The sequence below is a fragment of the Hemiscyllium ocellatum genome, chromosome 32 (assembly GCF_020745735.1).
Source record: "Hemiscyllium ocellatum isolate sHemOce1 chromosome 32, sHemOce1.pat.X.cur, whole genome shotgun sequence".
In the NCBI taxonomy this organism is placed as follows: Eukaryota; Metazoa; Chordata; class Chondrichthyes; order Orectolobiformes; family Hemiscylliidae; genus Hemiscyllium; species Hemiscyllium ocellatum.
This window is the reverse complement of record NC_083432.1, coordinates 51919698-51946816: the sequence shown is the minus strand read 5'-3', so window position 1 is coordinate 51946816 and position 27119 is coordinate 51919698. Positions and strand designations below refer to the sequence as shown.

Sequence of the window (27119 nt, the reverse complement as noted above, 5' to 3'; positions counted from 1 at the left end):
CTTTTCTGAAGAGTCATATCAGACTTAAAATGTTAACCCAGTTTTTCTCTCACTACATATGCTGCCAGACCTGCTGAGTTTTTTCAGAACTCTTTTTACTTTAGTTCGTTTTCTCATCACCTGTTGCAGCGGCAAACTCCTTTCGGATTCAATGCTGAGAACTTCCATGACAATCCTTCCTGACTATACAATTGTGCTTCTGCCGTTTGTAGGTCTGACCTGCCATTGGAAGATCATACCCAGGGATTGTGATGATAGTATCTGCGACATTCTTTGTAGGATGTGACTTTTATCTGTATGACTCTGTTGGCTTGTGCTTAACTATTCTGTGGGACTGTGCTGCAAGTTTTGGAACCAGCCCCTAGGTGTTAGTATGAAGCACTTCATGGATCAGCAATTGCTGTTTTAATGCCTAGGTAAATGCTGGGTGATTCGTGCAGTTTCCTTCCTTTTCTTGGACTTTGTAGCAGTTTTAGACTCTACTGAGTGGCTTTCCAGGCCATTTGAAAAGGCATTTAAGATTCAGTCACACTGCTGTGGATGTGAAGTCACATATAGACTAGAACAGGTACATATCGTTCCTAAAAGGCATTGGGAGACCAGATGGTTTTCTCAACAATTGATAATCGTTTGATAGTCATCATTAGGCTTGCTTTTTAATTTCAGAATTATTAATTGAATTCACATTTCATCATTTGCTATTTTGGGATTCAAACTCATGTTCAAAAAGTATTGGCCTCTCCTTCTGTATTATTGGTACAGTGTCATTACATCTGGGAGAGAAGACTGGTATGGTGATAATGTTAAGATGTAAAACTTGTTAGACCACTTAAGCTGCAATAGGTTTTATATACTGAATAATTCCAAATTCAGAGATATTATAAAATACAACACTGGCGTAATTAGATAAGATGCCTAAAGATTTTAAGGGTCTCCATAAAGGAGGAATTTGAGTTAGAGACACAGAAGGAAGCAGAGGGAGGGAGATTTGGGTCCAGGAAACTAAAGAAACAGTCTCCAATAACAGAGCAATCAAAATTGGGGTCACCTAAGAGGGCTGAATTAGAGAAGCACCTTGGAAAGTTATTAAACAGAAAGAGATTACAAAGCTATGGATGAATTTGAAAACAAGGGTGAGAGTTTTGCAATTGGTACATTGCTTAACCGGCACCATTGTATTTCATTGAGCACAATGGTATTGGATGAACCTGACTTGGTGCAGGTTAGGACTTGAGCAACATAGTTTTGGATGGTCTCCGTTTTACTGAGGGTAAGAAGTGGAAATTGACCAGGAGTGTGTTGGAATAGTCAAATCTAGAGTCTCAGCAGCAGATGGGTTGAGGCTTGGCAGCGTCAGGTGAGGTTACAGAGGTTGAAATAGGAGATCTTAAGCATGGTGGAGACATATCCCAGGACTAAGAATAACACCAAGTTTGGTAGCAGTGTAATTCAACTTTGGACAATTGGAGAGTGATGGAGTCAGTGGTGAGAAAAGTTTTCCTGATCTTTAGGAAAGTTTTGCTTATCCAGCACTGAATGTCAAACAAGTGGTTTGACAAATTAGATAATGGAAGGATTGAGAAACCTGTTGGTGAAGTAAAGCTGAGAATTATCAGCTGATGTGTTTTTAAATGATGTCATTGTAAGGAAGCTTGTACCTGAGAAATACGAGGAGGCTGAGGTTAGATTGGAGAACACCATAGTAAATGGTGTTAGAGTGGAAACTGAAGCCATTGCAAGTGATATCCTGGCTATGGTTAGATAAATAAAAATGGAACCAGGTGATGCAAATTATTGCCAGCTGAACTACAAGGATCAGAAATTGGCTAGCTGAAAGAAGACAGAGGGTGGTGGTTGATGGGAAATGTTCATCATGGAGCTCACTTACCAGTGGTATGCCACAAGAATCGGTTTTGGGGCCACTGCTGTTGGTCATTCTTATAAATGATCTGAAGATGGGTGTAGAAGGATGGGTTAGTAAATTTGCAGATGACACTAAGGTAGGCAGAGTTTTGGAAGTGCCGAAGGATGTTGTGGGTTACAGAGGGACATAGATAAGATGCAGAGCTGGGCTGAAAGTGGCAAATGGAGTTTAATGCGGAAAAGTGAGAGGTAGTTCATTTTGGAAGAATTAACAGGAATGAAGAGTACTGGGGTAATGGGAAAATTCTTAGCAGTGTGGATGAACAGAGAGATCTCTGTCCAGGTGCATAAATCCCTGAAAGTTGCCACCCAGGTTGATAAGGTTGTTAAGAAGGCATAAGATGTTGGTATTTATTGGTAGGGGGATTGAGTTTTGGAGCCACAAGGTCATGCTTCAGCTGTACAAGACACTGGTAAGGTTGCACCAGGAGTATTGTGTGCAGTTTTGGCCACCGCATTATAGGAAGGATGTGGAAACTTTGAAAAGGGTTCAGAGGAGATTTACTAGGATGTTGCCTAGTATGGTGGGAAGCTCTTAACAGGAAAGGCTGAGGGAACTGAGGCTGTTTTCGTTGGAGAGAATAAGGTTGAGAGGTGACTTAATTGAGATGTATAAGATAATCAGCGGGTGAGATAGGATGGACAGTGAGAGCCTTTTTCCTCGGATGGTGAAGGCTAACAAGAGGGTACATAGCTTAAATTGAGGGGAGTTCGATTTAGGACAATTATCAGGAGTAGTTTCTTTACTCAGAATAGTAGGAACAGCGGGCCTGCAACAGTAGTAGACTCGCCAGCGTTAAGGACATTTAAATGGGCATTGGACGTACATATGTATAATAATGGAACAGTGTAGGCGAGATGGGCATCAGATTAATTTCACAGCTGATGCAACATCGAGGGCCAAAGAGCCTGTACTGCGTTGTAACGTTCTGTTCTAAGTATCTTTCTGTTTTCAGGAATTATGAAGCGATTGTAAAAGCCCATCGGAGTAATCCTCACCAAGGCAAGGATCAGGTGACTGATCAAGTCAAGTTCAGTATATTTCAGAGCATCATGGACTCCCTGTTTCAGACCTTCAATGCCTGCATCTCTGTGACCAGCTTCCAGGAGTTGTCAGCTTGCGTCTTCAGCTGGATTGAGGAACATTGCAAACCACAGGTCAGAGTCCAGAACAATGCTTGAGCACAAGATGCTGGCAGAAAATCAGTTTTCTTTATGGCAGATAATTGATATCTAACTTACAATCAGCATTGACCAACTTCTGAGAAGTCCTTTGATGAGCACATGGATGGCAAAATAGAAAATACTTGTGCATGTTATCACCTGCTTTATTAGCTCTGCGATAATGTTTGCACAACATTCTCTAAGCTTGGATGTTAGCACCTCCCTACACACACACACACCCACACACACACACACACACACACTTTCAAAAAAACCATTAGTGCTGTACCTCCTTGGAATTGGTGTTAATGCTGTATTTCCTTTCAGTTTTCTTATGCAGGTTTTATCAGAACTCTACACCCTCTGGTGATGCATTTAAAATCATAAGCATTTGCTGCATTTTTAAAAAAAAGTTTTTCTTGATTGTGAGTGCTTTTTTTGGCAATTACCTTCAATCTATACACTCTAGTTCTCAATCCTTTTACCAGTGGGAACAGCTTTTTTCCTTCTACTCTTTGTAGACCCCTCATAATTTTGAGATTATCAAATCTCGCAACCTCCTCTTCAAAATGAACAGTCCCAACTCCTTAAATCTGCAATACTGAAGCCCCTCTTCTCTGGAACCATTTCTTGTGAATCTTTTCTGCACTCTTTCCTGTGCCTTCACATCCTTCCTGAACTGTGGTGGCAAACTGAATGTAGAACCATAGCTGAGACCAAACTAATACTTCATTCAGGTTTAACATGATTTTCCTGCTTTTGTACTTTGACCCCCTCCTGTTAAAGTATAGTTTTATTAAGCATGCACTCAACTTGTTTTGCCACATCAGGGATTTATCCATATATACACTCAAGACCTTCTCCGTAAGACCTATACAAAATAAGAACAGCAATAGACTGTTCATAAGACAATCCCTGCATTATCAGGGATCAAAGTTGTGAGCCTTCTCTGAATTGCCTATAATGAAATAATAATTCTCGTTAAATAAGCAGACAAAAACTGTTGACGGTACTCCAGATGTGGTTTCGCCAATATCTTATACATTTGCAGTAAGACTTGAATATTCTTATACTCAATCTCTTCGAAATCAGGGCCAACATACCATTTAGCTTCCTGATTGACCGCTGCACCTGTGTGTAAGCTTTCTGTGATTCTTACCTCCCAAGTCCCTTTGGGTTACCACTTTCTGCAGCTTTCTCTATTTAAATAATACTGTTCTTAGAGTCATAGAGATGGGCAGCACGGAAACAGACCTTCAGTCCATCCCATCCATGCCAACCAGATATCCCAACTCAATCTAGTCCCACCTGCCAACACCTGGCCCATATCCCTCCAAATGCTTCCTATTCATATACCCATCAGAATGCCTTTTAAATGTTGCAATTGTACTAGCCTCCACCACTTCCTCTGGAGCTCATTCCATACACACACCACCTTCTGCGTGAAAAAGTTGCCCCTTAGGTCTCTCTTATATTTTTCTCTTCGCTCTAAATCTGTGCCCTCTAGTTCTGGACTCCCCCACCCCAGGGAAAAGACTAGAGGTAAAAACAATGACTGCAGATGCTGGAAACCAGATTTTGGATTAGTGGTGCTGGAAGAGCACAGCAGTTCAGGCAGCATCCAAGGAGCAGCAAAATTGACGATTCGGGCAAAAGTCCTTCATCAGGAATAAAGGCAGAGAGCCTGAACGTCGAGAGATAATCTAGAGGAGAATGGGGGTGGGGAGAAAGTAGCATAGAGTACAATAGGTGAGTGGGGGAGGGGATGAAGGTGATAGGTCAGGGAGGAGAGGGTGGAGTGGATAGGTGGAAAAGGAGATAGGCAGGTAGGATAAGTCTGGACAAGTCATGGGGACAACCACAACCAGTTCCGCCCCTCACAATTCCTCATGCATCACACGTGACATCACTTCCGCCCCTCACATCATCACTGATGCCACAGTGACTTCCGCCACCCCTACGGCCATGGTCACCACAACTTCCGCCCCCACCAGCGCCACTCACCTGCATTCTGCTGACACGCCCCCCCCCACAGACCCCACTGTCACTATACCCACCCCCCAGAACCCCGAGGGGAACACTACCCCTGCTCATGACTCCACCCCCATTTCCTCCACTACCACACCCACTCCAGTTACAGGTTCCGCTCCCACTCCCAGCTCCAGCTCCACACCCACACCAGATCCTAGCTCCCAGCCCGCTAGCTCCCGAGTTTTCACCAGACCTCCCCCTCACTGAGGACGAACGATCAGTCCTCAGCAAAGGACTCACCTTCATCCCCCTCCATCCACGCATCAATGAATTTAATACATGCCGTGATGTCGAACAATTCGTTTGACCGAACTGGTCCTCACCCTCAACAATTTCTCCTTCGAATCCTCCCACTTCCTCCAGACCAAAAGGGTAGCCATGGGCGCACACATGGGCCCCAGCCATGCCTGTCTCTTTGTTGGCTACGTAGAACAGTTGATCTTCCGTAACTACGCCGGCACCACTCCCCACCTCTTCCTCCGTTACATTGATGACTGCATTGGCGCCACCTTTTGCACCTGCGAGGAGGTTGAGCAATTCATCAACTGCACCAACACATTCCACCCTGACCTTAAATTTACCTGGACCATCTCTGACACCTCCCTCCCCTTCCTGGACCTCTCCATCTCCATTAATGATGACCAACTTGACACTGACATTTTTTACAAACCCACCGATTCCCACAGCTACTTGGATTACACCTCTTCCCACCCTACCTCTTGCAAAAATGCCATCCCGTATTCCCAATTCCTCCGCCTCCGCCGTATCTGCTCCCAGGAGGACCAGTTCCACCACAGAAGACACCAGATGGCCTCCTTCTTTAGAGACCACAATTTCCCTTCCCACGTGGTTAAAGATGCCCACCAACGCATCTCGTCCACATCCCGCACCTCCGCCCTGAGACCACACCCCTCCAACCGTAACAAGACAGAACACCCCTGGTGCTCACCTTCCATCTTACCAACCTTCGCATAAACCAAATCATCCGCCGACATTTCTGGCACCTCCACAAAGACCCCACCATCAGGAATATATTTCCCTCCCCACCCCTTTCCGCCTTCCGCAAAGACCGTTCCCTCCGTGACTACCTGGTCAGGTCCACGCCCTGCCTACAACCCACCCTCCCATCCTGGCACCTTCCCTTGCCACTGCAGGAACTGTAAAACCTGTGCCCTCACCTCTATCCAAGGCCCTAAAGGAGCCTTCCACATCCATCAAAGTTTTACCTGCACATCCACTAATATCATTTATTGTATCCGTTGCTCCTGATGCAGGTTCCTCTACATTGGGGAGACTGGGCGCCTCCTAGCAGAGCACTTTAGGGAACATCTCCGGGACACCCGCACCAATCAACCACACAGCCGCGTGGCCCAACATTTCAACTCCCCCCTCCCACTCTGCCGAGGACATGGAGGTCCTGGCCCTCCTTCACTGCCGCTCCCTCACCACCAGACACTTGGAGGAAGAACGCCTCATCTTCCGCCTCGGAACATTTCAACCCCAGGGCATCAATGTGGACTTCAACAGTTTCCTCATTTCCCCTTCCCCCACCTCACCCTAGTTCCAAACTTGCAGCTCAGCACTGTCCCCATGACTTGTCCGGACTTGTCCAACCTGCCTTTCTCCTTTTCCACCTATCCACTCCACCCTCTCTTCCCTGATCTATCACCTTCACCCCTCCCCCACTCACCTATTGTACTGTATGCTACTTTCTCTCCACCCCCACCCTCCTCTAGCTTATCTCTCCATGCTTCAGGCTCTCTGCCTTTATTCCTGATTAAGGGCTTTTGCCCAAAATGTCGATTTCGCTGCTCCTTGGCTGCTGCCTGAACTGCTGTGCTCTTCCAGCACCACTAATCCAGAACCAGGGAAAAGACTGTCTATTTATACCATCCATGTCCTTCATGATTTTATAAACCTCGATAAGGTCACCCCACAGCCTCCACCGCTTCATGGAAAACAACCCTAACCTATTCAACCTCTCCCTATACTCAAACCCTCCAACCCTGGCAACATCCTTGTAAATCTTTTCTGAACCCTTTCAAGTTTCACAACATCCTTCCGATAGAAAGGAAACCAGAATTGCACGCAATATTCCAACAGTGGCCTAACCAATGTCGTGTATAGCCACAACATGACCTCCCAACTCCTGTACTCAATACTCTGACCAATAAAAGAAAGCATACCAAACACCGCCTTCACTATCCTATCTACTAGCAACTCCACTTTCAATGAGCTATGAACCTGCACTCCAAGGTCTCTTTGTTCAGCAACACTCCCTAGGACCTTACCATTAAATGTATAAGTCCTGCTAAGATTTGCTTTCCCAAAATGCAGCACCTCACATTTATCTAAATTAAACTCCATCTGTCACTTGTCAGCCTATTGGTCCATCTGATCAAGATCCTGTTGTAATCTGAGGTAACTTTCTTCGTTGTCCACTACACCTACAATTTCGGTGTCATCAGCAAACTTACTAACTGTATCTCTTATGCTCACATCCAAATGATTTATGTAAATGACAAAAATTAGAGGACCCAGCACCAATCCTTGTGGTACTCCACTGGTCATAGGCCTCCACTCTGAAAAACAACCCTCCACCATCACCCTCTGTCTTCTACCTTTGAGCCAATTCTGTATCCAAATGGCTAGTTCTCCCTGTATTCCATGAGATCTGACTTATGGGGAACCTTGTCGAACACCTTACTGAAGTCCATGTTGATCACATCTACCGCTCTGCCCTCATCAATCCTCTTTGTTACTTCTTCAAAAAAACTCAATCAAGTTTGTGAGATATGATTTTCCATGCGTAAAACCATGCTGACTATCCCTAATCAGTCCTTGCCTTTCCAAATACATGTATATCCTGTGCCCCAGGATTCCCTCCAACAATTTGCCCATCATTGACATCAGCCTCACTGGTCTATAGTTCCCTGGCTTGTCCTTACCACCTTTCTTAAACAGTGGCACCACGTTAGCCAACCTCCAGTCTTCCGGCATCTCACCTGTGACTTTCAATGTTCCAAATATCTCATTAAGAGGCCCAGTAATCACTTCCCTAGCTTCCCACAGAGTTCTAGGGTACACCTGATCAGGTTCTGGGGATTTATCCATTTTTATGCATCTCAAGACATCCAGCACTTCCTCCTCAGTAATATGGACATTTTTCAAGATGTCACCATCTATTTCCCTACGTTCTATATCTCCATGTCCTTTTCCACAGTAAACACTGATGCAAAATACTTGTTTAGTATTTGCCCCATCTCCCTGCTCTTTCGTTGCACCTTCTAAAGAGAAAGATTTCACATTTTCCCACATTATACTCCATTTGCCAACTTATTGGCCATTTACTTACCCTGTCGATATCTTTCTGTTAACTGTTTGTATCCCTGTACCAACCTGTCTCTTTATTTTTGCATCATCAGTAAATTTGGCTACAGTACATTCACTTCCTTCCTCCAAGTCTTCCACTTTAGAATTGAGCCCTTTATTTCATAGAATCCTAGAATCCATACAGGTAGAAGCAGGTCATTTAGCCCATCACGTTCACACCAACTCTCGAAAGACCATCCCACTCAAGTCCATCCTCCGACCCTATCCATGTTACCCAGCATTTCCAAAGGCTAGTCCACTTAAAACCTTTACATATCTGGCCATTTCGGACAGTTTAGCATGGCCAGTCCACCTAATCCATACAACTTTGTGCTGTGGAAGGAAACCAGAGTACCTGGAGGAAACTCATGCAGACATAGAGAGAATGTGAAAACTCTGTACAGATAGTCATCTGAGGGTGGAAACAAACCTGGGTTCCTGGCGCTGTGAGGCAGCAGTGCTAACCACTGAGGCACCGTGTTTGTCTCTTATGTTCTTTCTATGAAAATAAATCATTTTACACTGCTAAAATAAATTCCATCTGCCATGACTACCCATTCCAACAACCTCTCTGTTAATTGTATAAATAATATTTATATTTATATTGAACACATGGATTGCCCAAAGCACATGAAACATTGATTGTTTATTCTGCTGCTGTCAGGTCATTACAAACATGAAGGAAAATTAAGGTTAAACCGTTACGTGATTAACAAGTTCAGTCGTGCCATGATGGCTAGAATGCTCAGGTCCAGATTAGTGACAGTATTCTCTTGTTGCATCACTGATCTGGGCACATAGTAATGATTGGATGATATCAATTTGCTGGAGGTCTCCTCACCTGTTCATCTGTACTGTACTGTCCATGAGATCAAGGGTTTGTGGCATGTCACCAGTATTGGGATCTAAGTCAGTTAGATCTGTAAGAATCATAAGATCAGCACAATTTGTCGCTTCAATTTCTGCCACCTGTCAGGTCATTCTTGCACCATTTTCCAGGATGGGAGTAGGCCTCCCTGTACTGGGCTGAATTTTAGCAGTAATCATCAATATCAGCAGCCATCCTGGGCCAGCAACACTGCCATCTGGTCAGGGCAGACATATTTTCTGTCACTTGGTGTCCTGCTTGATAATTAGCTGTAGCACACTTGATACTGTTGAAAAGGATGAGTTGCCTCACCTTCTCTCCTTGTCATGAAACATCTGATAAAGGACTCCATCCTCTTCCCTGATCCCTCCTTCAGCATCTCAACAGTTTTGATGTCCTCATCAGCTGGTGCTTGGGCTGGTGGAAGTTGATCTTTCCAGTCTGCTAATATCAGTCAATTAGCTAAAACTGTCTGCATTTCTCTTTTAAGATAGATGCCAAAGGTGAACTCATAGCTGGCTCCACCTGTCTGGATCCAGTTTAGATCTCAATGAGTTTGCATCTCATTGGTGACAGTCCACTGTTTTTTTTAGTCTAAATGCCTTAACAAATTGGGATCAGAATGCTGATCAAAAGGCACAGAATTAGGTGTGCCTGCTGCTGTTATATTCTGTTGAGAGGCTATCCCCTCCAACAGTATCCAGTCTACCTGACTGGACCTGCAGTGCGACCACTTCCCATAACTAGTGTCTATCGCATTCGTTGCCCCCACCCCCTGTATGCTCCTCAGTATGTTCAACTACTGCTCCAACCAAACTAATAGGTCTGCGAGGAGCTGAAGCTCATTACACTTTCTTCTGACATAGTCATAACAGACATTAGACTGTTCCGTGGCAGGAGAAGCACACCACTGCCTTAACTGTCATCCCTACTTCTTCTATACGAAGATAAAATAATTTTTAACATTTTTACAAATATACTTTAGCAATAATCTTCCTGCATATACAGTACATAGTCACAAATGCAGTACAGTTTTGTACAGCAGCATATCAAGGAAACGAACATTGGAGTTTTACTCTATCCAAAAAAAACCAAAGGCATCTCTTACTTGAGCAAGACATATTTACATGCAATTGAGGAATAAGGAGGGTTCGATAACTCAATGAATCCACATTTAACTTTGGCAGAAGGACTTCAGACTTTTCCCAATGCTGTCCACCTTTCCTTGCCTTTACCTTGCTCACCTTTCTTAACGAAGCTCGATATTCACTTAGACCGACTTTTAACTGATCTGCTATGCAGTCATTGTGACTGAACCAAGTCCTCCCAGAATGCTACTCAACAACATTTTTCTGTCACCCTTAATTGGATGCTTGAAACTGAGTGTATTCAGCAACCCACTGATCATGAGTAATGAGAAATAGGAGCAAGAATGTCATTCCACCCCTCAAGACAGTCCCACCATTCAATAAGATCATCGCTGATCTGCCACGTCTTCCTAATCTTTCATGCCAGCTCTGCATAGTCCTCAGCTCCCTGATATTTTAAAAGCTGTCAATCTCCTATTTAAATAAGTGACCTAGCCTCCAGACTCTCTGGAGTAGATAATTCCAGACATCCTCTACCCTCTGAGAAGAGATTTCTTCGCATTTCAATTTTAAATGAGTGTCCCCTTTTTCTGTAACTTATGTTCCATATTTTGAGATTCCCCGACTTGTGAAAATATCTTCTCAACATCTATCATGTCAAGCTCCTCAGAATCTTTTATGTTTCAATAAAACCATTTCCTCCTCCTCCTAAGCTCTAATGAATAAAGACCTAATCTGTTTAATTATTCTTGATCCACTTCATCCCAGGTATGTGCCTAGTGAATCACTTCTGAACAGCCTTCAATACCAGTTATATCTTTTTATTTTTGAATATCAGGAAAGGCAGGTAGGTATAGGGAATGCTGGAAAACTAAAGAAATTGAGGGTTTGGTTAAGAAAAAGAAGGGAGCATATGTCAGGTGTAGTCAGGATAGATTGAGTTAATCCCTCAGAGTATAAAAGCAGGAGTATACTAAAGAGGGAAATCAGGAGGGTAGAAAGGGGACACAAGATAGCTTTGGCAAATAGAGTTAAGGAGAATCCAAAGGGTTTTTATAAATACAGTAAGGACAAAAGGGTAACTAGGGAGAGAATAGGGCCCCTCAAAGATCAGCAAGGTGGCCTTTGTGTGGAGCCGCAGGAGATGGGGGGGAGATACTAAATGAGTACAGAGGAACCTTGATTGTCTGAACAAGTTGGACGGGCACTATTTCATTTGGATAATTGATTATTTGGTTAATTGATTTCCTCTGGGGCTTGGAGTTTTCTGTGAAGTCTGCTTCCCATTCAGGAGACTAGGCAGCAGCACACTGTGTGTGAGCCCCCACCCCCAAAACCTGCCCATCCTCACTGGCCCCCCTCCACCTCAGCCGTCCCCTCCACCCTGGAGGAGCAGCCAGACTGTACACCAATAGTAAGACTGCTGCTACCTTTGTGGGGTAAGTCTCCAAGCGAACACGAACGAACTCACACACCATTTTACTTCAACGTTTTGACTGGTTCCACTTTTGCCCTGTACAGGACGCGTTGGAGAGATTATCTGGGGAGGGGGGGGGGGGAGGGTTTAGGGTATACCCCTGTGTAGAACTCCAGGGAAAATATGGGGGGATAGAGAGTGGGTGGGAGGTCAGTCATTTACAGATGGTGCCTGGACTGTCCAGGACTGTTCTTGGCAGTATTTCAGTGAGCCAAGTTTTTAATCATTGTACCTGTAAATAAAAGATGCGTTCAGGGTTGAAACAGTTCTTTGAGATAATGTTTCTGTCGAGACCTTGAGATTCCCTTTAGATAATCCAAAGGGGTGGTGGTGTAGGGTTGTTTTTCAGACTGGAGGTCTGTGACCAGTGGAGTGCCATAATTATCAGTGCTGGGTTCACTACTTTTCATCATTTATATAAATGATTTGGATGTGAACATGGGGATATAGTTAATAAGTTTGCTGATGACACCAAAATTGGAGGTGCAGTGGATAGCAAAGAAGGTTACCTCTGATTACAGCGGGATCTTGATCAGATGGGCCAATGGGCTGAGAAGTGACAGATGGAGTTTAATTTAGGTATATGCAAAGTACTACATTTTGAGAAAGCAAATCTTAGCAGGCCTTACACACGTAATGGTAAGGTCCTAGGGAGTGTTGCTGAACAAAGAGAACTTGGAGTGCAAGTTCATAGTTCTTTGAAAGTGGAGTCGCAGGTAGATAGGATAATGAAGGAGGTGTTTGGTATGCTTTCATTTATTGGTCAGAATATTGAGTACAGGAGTTGGGAGGTCATGTTGTGGCTGTACAGGACATTGGTTTGGCCACTGTTGGAATATTGTGTGCAATTCTGGTCTCTTTCCTATCGGAAAGATGTTGTGAAACTTGAAAGTGTTCAGAAAAGATTTACAAGGATGTTGCCAGGGTTGGAGGATTTGAGGGAGAGGTTGAACAGGCTGGGGCTGTTTTTCCTGGAACATCTGAGGCTGAAGTGTGACCTTATAGAGGTTTAGAAAATCATGAGGGGCATAGTTAGGATAAATAGACAAAGCCTTTTCCCTGTGGTGGGGGAGTCCAGAACAAGAGGGCAAAGGTCTAGAATGAGAGGGGAAAGATACAAAAGAGACCTAAGGGGCAACTTTTTTACGCAGAGGGTGGTGTGTATATGGAATGAGCTGCCAGAGGAAGTGATGGAGGCTAGTACAATTGCAATATTTACAAAGCATCTAGATGGGTATATAAATAGGAAGAGTTTGGAGGGATATGGGCCAGTCGCTGGTAGATGGGACTAGATTGGTTTGGGATATCTGATCGGCGTGGACAAGTTGGTCTGAACGGTCTGTTTCTGTGCTGTATGTCTCTATGACTCTATATGAGCACCAAAACTATACACTGCAATCCAAGTGTGGGCTTGCCAATACCTTGTACAGTTGTAACAAGACTTCCCTCTCTGGGTCTCTTGCAATTAGCTTACAGATGTTTGAAAATAGCTGTGTTATTTTTTATAAATGCTTCAGACCATGCTTCCATCAGAATATTTCTGAACTGCTGAGAAATCACCCACCTGAAAGCTAGCAGTTTGAGTTTTATACTAGAGTAATGCATATGTGGAGTTATGTACAGGAAGTGCTTCCGCCTATAGAAGCTGGAGCTCTGGATTTCAAGAGTGAGCGGCAGTTGGAGACACTGTGGTGCATCCTCCAGGCTGAGTGTTATGTGAATAACACTTTAGAGAGGTGGTCACATCACATCTGAAGGGATTGGAAGTGAGAAGGGAATAATGACCATTAGGCAGTCCAGGTAGAACAGGCAGGTGGTGCAGCACTCCTCTGGGGTCCCACTCACTAATCAATATTTGATTTTGGAAGCTGATGGGGGTGCTGATAGAGCTGTACAGCATGAAAAGAAACAGATCCTTTGGTCCGATTCATCCATGCTGACCAGATATCCTTAATTAATCTCGTCCCATTTGCAAGCGTTTGGCAAATATCCCTCTAAACCCTTTCTTTCATGTATCCATCCACATGTCTTTTAAATGTTGTAATTGTACCATTGTACTCCACTTTTTCTGGCAGCTTATTCCCTCCATGTGAAAAAGTTGCCCCTTAGGTTGCTTTTAAATCTCTCCCTTCTCATATTAAACCTATGCCCTCTAGTTCTGTACTCCCCTACTCTGGGGGAAAAGACCTTCTCTAATCACCGTATCCATGCCTCTCATGATTTTATACACTTCTATAAGGTCACTCCTCAGCCTCTAACGCCCCAGCCAATGCAGCCTCTCACTATAACTCAAACCCTTCAACCCTAGCAACATCCTTGTAAATCATTTCTGAACCTGAACCAAAAGTGGCCTAACCAGTGTCCAGTTCAGCTGCAACATGACCTCCCAACTCCTATAGTCAATACACTGACTATTAAAAATAAATATACCAAATACCGCCTTCACTATCCTACCTACCTGTGATTCCATTTTCAAAGAACAATAAATCTGTATTATCCCAAACTTAACAATCATCCTACGTTCAAGTAGCATTCTTTTATGGCAAGGACCACAACACTAATCCATGAGGAATCCCTCTGCAGAAAGGCTTCTAGCTACAAACACCTTTCAGAAATCACATTCTGCTTCCTGCTGCTCAGCCAGTTCTGAATCCAATTAGCCAGATTTCCTTGGATCCCATGGGCAGTTACTTTTGCCATCAGTCTTAAATGCAGTACCTTATCAAAGACCTTCCTGAAGTCTGACTAGATCACGTTTAATGCATTGCCTTCATGTAGACACCTAGTTGCCAGTTTGAAAAATATAATCCAGTTGGTCAGACATGACCTCCCCTTAACAAAATCAGATTAGATAGATGTATTAGATTACTTACAGTGTGGAAACAGGCCATTCAGCCCAACAAGTCCATACCAACCCACCAAAGCGCACCCACCTAGACCCATACCCCTACATTTACCCCTGCACCTAACAGTACGGGCAATTTAGCATGGCCAATTCACCTAACCTGCACATTTTTGGAGTGTGGGAGGAAACCGGAGCACCCGGAGGAAACCCACGCAGACACGGGGAGAATGTGCAAACTCCACACAGTCAGTCGCCTGAGGCGGGAATTGACCTGGGTCTCTGGTTCTGTGAGGCAACAGTGCTAACCACTGTGCCACCGTGCTGCCCACAATTATGATGACTGTAGTTAATTAATCCCTGGATCTTCAGTGCAGGTTAATTCTGTCCCTCAGAGTTGCTGCCAATTGTTTCTCCACCACAGAGGTTAGATGGACTAGCCTTTAGTTTCCTGGTTTATTACTTGCACCCTTCTTGGGCAGGAGAAAGTGAGGACTGCAGATGCTGGAGATCAGAGCTGAAAATGTGTTGCTGGAAAAGCACAGCAGGTCAGGCAGCATCCAAGGAGCAGGAGAATCGACGTTTTGGGCATGAACCCTTCTTCAGGAATCCTGAAGAAGGGCTCATGCCGAAACGTCGACTCTCCTGCTCCTTGGATGCAGCCTGACCTGCTGTGCTTTTCAATGACACATTTTCAGCCCTTCTTGAGCAGAGTGACCGTGAAATTTATTGTGTAGATAGGAAGGGATTTGCACTTGCTATGCAGCAATGTATTCCTCTGCCTCTTCAGCATGAGGTCTGCTACATCCTCATCCATGCCAATGGACATCTTCCCAATGATAGTTACATCCCTTGTGCTTAGGAGATAAATTTTTCTTCTTAATCCAGGTGATGTAATCCCATGATTGATGAAGAAAGGTAACTAGACCCTAACATTAACTCTGATTTCTCTCCACGGATGATGCCAGACCTGCAGAGATTTTCAAGCAATTTCTGTTTTGTTTCTGATTCCTGGTATCTGCAGTTCTTTTGATTTCAACTAAATATTAACTTTGTCTCACTAATTAGAATGTACCTGCCTGATAAAGAACCAAGATCAGTACAGGAATAGGCCTTTCAAACCATCAAGCCTATGCCAAACATGATGCCTTTCTAAACTAAAAACCCCTTGCCTCTAAGTGGTCCATATTCCTCTAATCCCTGCCTATTCATGTTTCTGTTAACATGCCTCTTAAACATTGCTATTGTATCTGCTTTATACCATTTGGCAACATATTTCAAACACTTACCACCCTCTGTGCAAATGGTGTGCCTCTCACATTTCCTTCAAATGTGCCCCCTCTTACCTTAAATCTGTGTACCCTAATAATTGGCATTTCTACCTTGGGAAGAAGACTCCAACTATCCATTTCATCTGTGCCTCTCATAATTTTATAAGCCTTTATCAGATTGCTCCTCAGCCTCTGATGTTCAAGTGAAAACAAAACAAGTTTGGCCAATCTCTCCTCTATTCATATTTAATACCCTCGAAACCCAGCAACTCATTGTAACCATTTTGTGTGCCCTGTTAAACTAGTTTGGGTGGGAACCCAAGGGGAGGTTTTGAGTTAGCTAGAGTGGGTGAGGGCTGAAAGAAAGAGAATTAAGATGGTAAATAAAAACAAACTCACAGCTGAGCAGTGTAACACTAAAATGAGTGGAAACCAAGTAGTGACAGAAAAGGAGAGAATATTTAGAAGCAAATATTATTCTGATAGTGGTGTTAAGATTCAAAAAGAAGGTATTAAAATTAGCATAAGGTCATTTTACCTGAATACCCTTAGCTTTTGAAACAAAGACATGTTGATGGCTCAAATCATTGCAAATCGGTGTGATTTAGTGGTCATTACAGAGCTGAAAATGTGTTGCTGGAAAAGCGCAGCATCCAAGGAGCAGGAGAATCTACGTTTCTGGCATGAGCCCTTCTTCAGGAAGGACCACCCTTCAAGGTGGTCACAACTGGGAATTAAATATCCAGAGGCTTCAGAATATTTGGAAGGGCAGGAAGGTGGTGTAGCTCTGACGTTTAAGGATGACATAAGGGTGATAGTGAGAGAGGATTTAGTAAGGGGAGGTCGTGCCTGACAAACCTGTTGGAATTCTTTGAAGAGGTGACAAGTAGGTTAGACCAGGGAAACCCAGTTGTTGGGGTCTATCTAGACTTCCAAAAGGCCTTTGATAAGGTGCCACACGGGAGGCTGCTGAGTAAGGTGAGGGCCCGTGGTGTTCGAGGTGAGCTACTGGTATGGATTGAGGATTGGCTGTCTGACAGAAGGCAGAGAGTTGGGATAAAAGGTTCTTTTTCGGAATGGCAGCCGGTGACAAGCGGTGTCCCACAGGGTTCAGTGTTGGGGCCGCAGCTGTTCATGTTATATATTAATGATCTGGATGAAGGGACTGGGGGCATTCTAGCGAAGTTTGCCAATGATACGAAGTTAGGTGGACAGGCAGGTTGTACTGAGAAAGTGGGGAGGCTGCAGAAGGATCTAGACAGTTTGAAAGAGTGGTCCAGGAAATGGCTGATGGAATTCAATGTGAGCAAATGCGAGGTCTTGCACTTTGGAAAAAGAATACAAGCATGGACTATTTTCTAAACGGTGAGAAAATTCATAAAGCCAAAGTACAAAAGGATCTGGGAGTGCTAGTCAACGATTCTCTAAAGGTAAACATGCAGGTTGAGTCCGTGATTAAGAAAGCGAATGCAATGTTGTCATTTATCTCAAGAGGGTTGGAATATAAAAGCACTGTTGTGCTACTGAGACTTTCAAAAGTCCTGGTTAGGCCCCATTTGGAGTAGTGTGTCCAGTTTTGGTCCCCACACCTCAGGAAGGACATACTGGCACTGGAACGTGTCCAGCGGAGATTCACACGGATGATCCCTGGAATGACAGGTCTAACATACGAGGAACGGCTGAGGATCCTGGGATTGTATTCATTGGAGTTTAGAAGATTAAGGGGAGATCTAATAGAAACTTACAAGATAATACATGGCTTGGAAAGGGTGGATGCTAGGAAATTGTTTCCGTTAGGCGAGGAGACTAGGACCTGTGGACACAGCCTTAGAATTAGAGGGGGTCAATTCAGAACAGAAATGCGGAGACAATTCTTCACCCAGAGAGTGGTGGGCCTGTGGAATTTATTGCCGTGGAGGCCGGGACACTCAATGTCTTCAAGGCAGAGATTGATAAATTCTTGTTGTCACAAGGAATTAAGGGCTACGGGGAGAATGCGGATAAGTGGAGTTGAAATGCCCATCAGCCATGATTGAATGGCGGAGTGGACTCGATGGACCAAATGGCCTTACTTCCACTCTTATGTCTTATGGTCTTATGATATAGCAGTTTTTGAGAAGATTTCTGGCTTAGGTTGAGGTTCAAGTTGTAAGTTTGCTTACTGAGCTGGCAGGTTTGTTTTCAGACATTTCATCACCATGCTAGGTCATATAATCAGTGAGCCTCCAGTAAAGTACTGGTGTTCTGTCCCCCTTACTACTTGTGTGTCTTGATCTCTTAAGGTGGGTGATATCATTTCTGGTTCCTTTTCTCAAAGGTTGGTAAATGGGGTCCAATTCGATGTGTTTATTGATGGAGTAGCAGTTTGAATGCCAGGCCTCTAGGAATTCCCATGCATGTCTCTGATTAGCCTGTCCTAGGATGGATGTGTTGTCGCAATCGAAGTGGTGTCCTTCTGCATATGTATATAAGGATACGAGTGACAGTGGGTCATGTGTTTTGGTGGCTAGTTGGTGTTCATGTATCCTGATGGCTAGTTTTCTGCCTGTCTGTCCGATGTAGTGTTTCTTTTAGTCCTTGCATGGTATTTTGTAAATGACATTTGTTTTGTTGGTTGTTGGTATAGGATCCTTTAGCTTCTTCAGTAGTTGTTGCAGCATGTTAATCAGTTTGTGGGCTACCATGTTGCCACGGCGTCTGAGTAGTCTGGTAGTCATCTCCGAGATGTCTTTGCTGTGTGGTAGTGTGGCTAGGGTTTCTGGGTGTGTTGTGGCTACTTGTTTGGATTTGTTGTTTAAGAATTGACGAACTGGGTTTATCGGCTACCTGTTCTTCTTGAATAGACAATAGGTGCAGGAGTAGGCCATTCTGCCCTTCGAGCCAGCACCACCATTCAAAATGATCATGGCTGATCATCCTTAATCAGTATCCTGTTCCTGCCTTATCTCCATAACCCTTGATTCCACTATCCTTGAGAGCTCTATCCAAGTCTTTCTTGAATGAATCCAGAGACTGGGCCTCCACTGCCCTCTGGGGCAGAGCATTCCACATAACCACCACTCTCTGGGTGAAGAAGTTTCTCCTCATCTCTGTCCTAAATGGTCTACCCCGTATTTTTAAGCCGTGTCCTCTGGTTCGACACTCACCCATCAGCTGAAACATGTTTCCTGCCTCCAGAGTGTCCAATCCTTTAATAATCTTATGTCTCAATCAGATCCCCTCTCAGTCTTCTAAACTCAAGGGTATACAAGCCCAGTTGCTTCAATCTTTCAGCGTAAGGTAGTCCCGCCATTCCAGGAATTGACCTCGTGAACCTACGCTGCACTCCCTCAATAGCCAGAATGTCTTTCCTCAAATTTGGAGACCAGAAGTGCACACAGTACTTCAGGTGTGGTCTCACCAGGGCCCTGTACAGCTGCAGAAGAACCTCTTTGCTTCTATACTCAGTCCCTCTTGTTATGAAGGCCAGCATGCTATTAGCCTTCTTCACTACCTGCTGTACCTGCATGTTTACCTTCATTGACTGGTGTACAAGAGCACCCAGATCTCTTTGTACTGCCCCTTTACCTAAATTGATTCCATTTAGATAGTAATCTGCCTTCCTGTTCTTGCCACCAAAGTGGATAACCATACATTTATCCACATTAAACTGCATCTACCATGCATCTGACCACTCACCTAACCTGTCCAGGTCACCCTGTAATCTCCTAACATCCTCCTCACCCAGCCTGCCACCCAGCTTAGTATCATCAGCAAATTTGCTAATGTTATTACTAATACCATCTTCTATATCGTTAACATATATTGTAAAAAGCTGCGGTCCCAGCACTGATCCCTGCGGTACCCCACTGGTCACTGTCTGCCATTCCGAAATGGAGCCGTTTATCACTACTGTTTGTTTCCTAGCAGCCAACCAACTTTCAATCCAAGTTAGTACTTTGCCCCCAATGCCATGCGCCCTAATTTTGCTCACTAACCTCCTATGTGGGACTTTCTCAAAAGCTTTCTGAAAGTCTAGGTACACTACATCTACTGGATCTCCCTCGTCCATCTTCAGAGTTACATCCTCAAAAAATTCCAGAAGATTAGTCAAGCATGATTTCCCCTTCATAAATCCATGCTGACTCTGAACTATCCTGTTACTACTATCCAGATGTGTCGTAATTTCATCCTTAATAATATCCTTAAGAATGTACTGTATCGGTATTTTTCTTCAGCTGCTTGTAGTTCCTGGGTACTGCAGTGTGTTGTGGCCTGTTTAAGTAACGTCTTGATGCAGCTCTGTTAGACGATATAGTTTCTACGGAGAAAAATGTTGAATCAATGTGGGTGGAAATTGGAAATAAGGGGAAAAGGTCACTGATGGCCATAAGCTATAGGCCACCAAATAATAACATCACAGTGGAGTGGGCAATAAACAGAGAAATAACTGATGCACGTAGAAATGGTACGGCAATAGCTCCAGCCTATTTAGCCTCTCCCAGGCTCAAACCCTCCTCCAATACCTACACAACAGACCACAATAGGAAGACACAACATGTCTGAATACACTGGTCACCCTACCATAAATGAAGAGCACATCAGAAATTACCACTGGACTACTTCGACCCCTAGGTATCATGGTAGCCTACAAACCAACAACCATACTATGACAGCTATTGACAATCTGTCACACTGGCTATTTATGTGTCCTGATTTGCTGAGGTGTGTGGTGCTATTTCTAGTTTTATTTCTTAGTGTTTGATATACTGGATCTAACTCTACATGTTTGGAAATGGAGGTCCAGGTTGAGTGCTAGGCCTCCAGGAATTCCCACACATGTCTCTGTATGGCTTGTCCTAGGATGGATACATTGTCCCAGCTGAATTGGTGTCCTCATTTGTCCGTGTGTCTGGACACAAATGATAGTTGATCATGTCTCTTGGTGGCTGGTTGGTGTTCATGCACCCTGACGGCTAATTTGCTTCCGGTTTGCCTTTATGTTTACATGGTATTTCGTATATAACTTTGGTTTCTGTTAGTTGTGGGTATAGGATCCTTTATACGTAGAGTCATAGTCATAGAGATGGAAACAGACCCTTAGGTCCAACCCGTCCATGCCAACTGGACATCCCAACCCAATCTAGTTCCACCTGCCAGCCCCTGGTCCATAGCCCTCCAAACTCTTCCTATTTATATACCCATCAGATGCCTTTTAAATGTTGCAATTGTACCAGCTTCCACCACTTCCTCTGGCAGCTCATACATGTAAAGACTGCCACAAACATTAAGGCAAACCGGAAGAGACGTGATCAACTATCATTTGTGTCCATACACACAGAGACATGTGTGGGAATTCCTGGAGGCCTGGACCATGATCATATTGAATGGCGGTGCATATTCGAAGGGCTGAATGGCCTACTCCAGAACCTATTGTTCATTGTCTATTTGCAGTTTTTTGGTCTGACACTACCTTGAAGCCTAAGAACGATTGAAAGATATTAGCCAGTGCTGTGCAAACTCCACTGTCTCATCCTTCAATGTATTTGTATCTGCCCTATCTGATCAAGAAGGCATATGGTATATTTGCCTTCACCGGATGGGGTATTAAGTAGAAGAGCTGGCAGGTCATGTTAAGATTGTGCAAGACTTTGGTTTGGCCACATTTAGAATATTGTGTGCAGTTCTGGTCGCCACATTACTTAAAAAAAAGTGCACGCTTTGGAGAGGGTGCAGAGAAGGTTTGCGAGGATGTTGCCTGGTATGGAAGGTGCTAGCTATGAAGAGAAGTTGAGTAGATTAGGATTGTTTTCATTAGAAAAAAGGAGATTGAGGGGGGACCTGATTGAGGTCTACAAAATCATGATGGGTGTGGACATGGTGGAGAGAGATAAGCTTTTTCCCTGGTGGAGGATTCAATAACTAGAAGTTTAGTTCAAGGTGAGGGGAAAAAAGTTTAAGGGGATTCAGGCGGCAAGTATTTTACAGAGGGTGGTAGGTATCTGGAACGCATTGCCAGCAGAGGTAGTAGAAGCAGGCACGGTAGATTCGTTTAAGGTGCGTCTGTACAGATGCATGAGTAAGTGGGGAGCAGAGGGATACAGATACTGAGGAATCGGGCAGTAGGTTTAGGCAGAGAATTTGGATCAGCACAGGCTTGGATGGCCGAAGGGCCTGTTCCTGGGCTGTAAATTTTCTTTGTTCTTTGATGCCAGTGCCTTATCCACATCTAGGTACAGCAATCTATCCAGTACCATTTGTGTATGAAGTTTAAGTCCTTCATTTATGTGGAGGAAAATGTATGTGGTAAAGGCGGAAACAAAGTACTAATTTAATACTTTGGTTATGCTTCAGCCTACATAAATATATCCTTTTTCTTGCTCTACTCCTCCCTGTCCCACCATTAACTACTAAGAAGGTGTGAAGACCTTTGGATTACTTTTATTGTTAACTACCAGTCTCCTGTAGTCTCTTCTTGCCTTTTAGGGCTAACATTCTGTTCTTGGTACACCAGAATGGTGGTGGTGTTTGTCAAATTGGTTTTGTTTGTGAACTGTAGTTTGCCTGGCAATGATTGCCTTTTTCATGTAAAGTGCTTGCGATGTGTTACCCTTCCACCACCTGTTAGTGAGGTGTTACCCTTCCATCACCTGTTAGTGAGGTGTTACCCTTCCATCACCTGTTGGTGAGGTGTTACCCTTCCATCACCTGTTGGTGAGGTGTTACCCTTCCATCACCTGTTGGTGAGGTGTTACCCTTCCATCACCTGTTGGTGAGGTGTTACCCTTCCATCACCTGTTGGTGAGGTGTTACCCTTCATCGCCTGTTGGTGAGGTGTTACCCTTCATCGCCTGTTGGTGAGGTGTTACCCTTCCACCACATGTTGTTGGGGAATAAACCTGTTATTTGTAATAGTGCTGCCAATAAGCAAGCCACGAAAATGGCGACCTGGTGACATCCTTTAATGTGCAGTAATTCTCCAGTATCCTTAGTTGGTCATAGAATCATACAGCATAAAAGAGCCCGTTTGGCCATCAAGTCTTCAATAACTTGTCTGAATGACTTACCTGACTGCTAATCTTGCATGTTAGTACATTCCAAGTGCTCATTCATGTACCTTTTTAAAAGGTTGTGAGGTTTCACGCCTGTACTACCCATCCCAGGCATTCCAGACTTTCTGGGTGAAAATGTTTTCCTCAAATCCCCTCTAACCCTCTTGCCCTGTTATTGACTCTTCGTCTGAGGGGAATGGCTGTCCATTCCACTCATATTCTTATACACCTCAATCAGGTTCACCCTCAGCCTTCTCTGCTCTAAAGAAAACAAGTCTATTAAGTTTCTCTTCCTTGCTAAAATGCTCTGTCATAGGCAATATTCAACTCCCTCTAAACTTGCATTTCTAAAGGTGAGGTGCGGCGAGACCTAAGTGTCATCGTGGAACAGTTGCTGAAGGTTGGCATGCAAATTCAGCAGGTAATGAGGAAAGCTTATAGTCTGAGGAACATCTTTTTCAATATGTCACCTCAGTGGCATCACACTGTAAACATTTGTTATAAATTTTGTGTCTTACGATCTCATACTCCACAACCACCTGATGAAGGAGCAGCGCTCTGAAAGCTAGTGCTTCCAAATAAACCTGTTGGAATATAACCTGGTGTTGTGTGATTTTTAACTTCTGATAACTGTTTGCATTTGGTTTGTGGCGTGAAATTAGAAAAAAAATGATTATTTGAATTAAAATGAATAATAAACAAATTATTGAGGCTGTTGATTCTATGGGCTCAAATATGATGTAGCCAAATGGCTTAAACTCTATTTGAGTACATTATCTATCACCATTGTGGTATGGTGTGTTTTCTGCTCTACATACTCCAGTAGTACGTCAGTGCAGAGTGAAAAGCTCTCTGATTTTATTCATAGTCTGTGTTAGATTCATTGATCTCAGCAAGGAAACTGCAATTAATTTCATTGGCCATAGACAAGAGGTAGAAGAAATGTCAGCTGAGTTTGCAACTGCTGTTTGCAGTCTATATTTATATGACATGGGTTATTTGCTGTCAATGAAAATTACAACCTGAATAACTTGACAGGTAGCACAGGGAAGTGGAGAAATACAATTTTTTTACAGTTAACTGAGAAGGAAGAGTGACAAAGCTCTCACTTTTGACTTTTTATGTGGTTTTGATTGTCCATACTGAGAGAGGTCATCTGAATCTGTAACCTGTCTTTCCTTATTCACCTGTTGCAATATGTAGTTTCAAACGTATTGTATTTGGATGTACACTTTAGAAAGGAAAGATTTGGAGATGCCGGTGTTGGACTGGGGTGTACAAAGTTACAAATCACACAACACCCAGGTTATAGTCCACAGGTTTAACTGGAAGCACTAGCTTTCAGAGCGTCGCTCCTTCATCAGGTGGTTGTGGAGTGCACAATTGTAAGACACAGAATTTATAGCAAAAAATTAGTGTGATGTAACTGAAATTATACATTGAAAAAGACCTTGATTGTTAAGTCTCTCATCAGTTAGAATGACCAAGATAGTTTCACTTCTTTCATATGTAAATCACAAAACGTTTTTTAAAAGTTACATTCTCAGGTTAACTGTAACAGTTAGTGTCAGCCCAGATCAGATATTGAGATGTTGAAGGTGTTAGCCCCCTGTGTTCCCTGTCTGTGCTGTAATGTCTAGAATGATTCTAATCTGAAAAGTGAGTTAATAGAGTCTGACATGGATTCATGGAGTTGTTGAGCAAAGTACAATGTAACTCTGCAAGTGCAAATTCACCCCACAAACATATATGTGTTATGTATGCATGTGGTTTTTTGTGTCTGTCTGTCTGTCTGTCTGGGGTGGGGGGTTGTGAGTGTCTGTGAGAGACTGTATATGTGTGTGTGAGTGTAAAGTGCCTATGAGAGGGTGCATGTGGGAGGGTGTGTAAGTGTCTGTGTATAGGAGTGCCTGTATGCGTATCTGTGTATAGGAGTGCCTGTGTGTGTGCGTGCGCGCAGGAGTGTGTGTGTGTGTGTGTGTGTGTGTGTGTGTATGTATGTATGAGTAATGTTGGTCACCTGTAGTGTGACGTGAACCCAAGGTCCCGGTTGAGGCCCTCCCTATGGGTATGGAACTTAGCTATCAGCCTCTGCTCGGCCACTTTTCGCTGTTTGCTTGTCCCGAAGTCGGCCTTGGAGAATGGCCACCCAAAGGTCTGAGGTCAAATATCCTGGACCGCTAAAGTGTTTCCCAGCTGGGAGGGAACATTCCTGTCTGTTGATTGTTGTGCGGTGCCCGTCCATCCGTTACCGTAGCCTTTGCTCGGTTTCACCAATGTACCATGCACTCTCACATGCATCCTCTCACAGACTTAGACACTTTGCACTCGCACACACACAAACTCTCTCTCACAGACACCCACAACCCCCTACTCCAGACACACACACACACTTCCAGACACACAAACTCCCACGTGCATTCTCTCACAGACTTAGATCACTTTACACGCACACGCACACATATATACTCTCTCTTACAGACACTCAAACCCTCACCCCAGACAAACGCACACACACACACACACACACACACACACACACACACACACACACACACACACACACACACACACACACACCCATATACACGTTTGTGGGGTGAATTTGTACTTGCAGCGTTACATTGTACTTTGCTCAGAAACTGCATGAATCCATGTAAGACTGTTAACTCATGTTTTAGATTAGAATCAGTCTAAGCATTATGGCACGGTCAGAGAGCACAGGAGGCTAACATCTTCAACATCTTATCTGCGCTGACACCAGTTGTTACAGTTATCCTGAGAATGTAACTTTTTAAAAAAAAGTTTTGTGATTTACATATAAAAGAAGTGAAACTGTCTTGGTCATTCTAACAGATGAGAGACCTAACAAACAACCAAGGTATTTTTCAATGTATAATTTCATTTACATCACACTGTACACTTTTGCTATAAATTCTATGTCTTCCAATTGTGTCCTCCACAATCATCTGATGAAGGAGCAGCGCTCTGAAAGCTAGTGCTTCCAATTAAACCTGTTGGACGATAACTTAGTGTTAAGTAATTTGTAACGTATGAAGGAATGGTTTTTATGATGTGGGAACAGTGCTCTTTTGGGTGAGATTTAACTGTAATGTAAATGTCTAATTTGTTGTTGTCTGCTATTTCAGATACTGCGGGAGATCGTGGTTGGGATACTGCAGCAGTTAAACAGTCAGCTGCAATGAGTTGCCAGATGTTTATCATTGCTGAACTGAGAGCAGAATTATATTCTGAAATTTCCAAAAATATGAAATGAGCTCTGATATCAGTGAAAAATTAATATTGAAGCAAATGGCTGAAAGAATTTGCACTTTTTATTCTAATTAAAGATGTGAATTCACGGTGACACTTTGAAAATGTTCAGAAAAACAAATAGGTTCATTATAAGACCGTGTGAGCGACTTGTGGCATAGTTAGTAGTGTCCCTGTGTCTTGGCTAGTAGGTTCATGTTCAAGTTTTACCTAACCTGGAGATGTCTCATGAAAAAAAATTGTTATAAGATGTTTAGGCATTGTGCCTTTGAGAGTGCTCTGCCATTTAATAAGATTATGGCTGATCATCTGTCTCAGCTCCACTTTTCCACCCTGTCCTCCTGTATCCTGATTTCCTTAGAATCCAAAAATTATGCAATCACAGACTTAAAACCCTCAACAACTGAGCATTCAGAACACTGTCAGCTTGAGAATTTCAAATATTCATAACCTTTTGAATGAAGAAATTTTTTAATCTCAGTCCAAAAAAGCTGCTCCCCATCTGACACACTTCAGCCCACAGAAACAGCCTCAGCACTTAACTAGGTCAAACCCTGTAGCAATCTCATGATTCAGTGAGATTGCTTCTCATTTTTATGAACTCAAGGTTACTGTATATTGTTCTGATCCCCAAAGAGATTGTTAATTTTAAAGAAAAATAATTTCTGTGACATCAATGAAAAGAACGGGCAGGATTTCACTTTACAAAACATTAGCAAACCAGCTATAATTAGTATATTCCAAACATTGATTGGCAGGTAAAAGACATTTCAAATAAG

General features: G+C 43.5%; 1 protein-coding gene across 2 annotated transcripts in view; it reads left to right on the top strand.

Moving 5' to 3' along the window:
* The window catches only part of mlx (MAX dimerization protein MLX), a 74672-nt gene extending 48004 nt beyond the window's left edge, over positions 1 to 26668 (top strand). For both annotated transcript variants that reach the window (XM_060848617.1, XM_060848616.1), the window contains exons 7-8: positions 2880 to 3081; positions 26217 to 26668. In XM_060848617.1, the coding sequence (XP_060704600.1) occupies positions 2880 to 3081; positions 26217 to 26273 (259 nt within the window). In that variant the 3' untranslated portion in view covers positions 26274 to 26668. The remainder of the gene's footprint in view (positions 1 to 2879; positions 3082 to 26216) is intronic.
* The last annotated feature ends 451 nt before the right edge of the window (positions 26669 to 27119 follow it).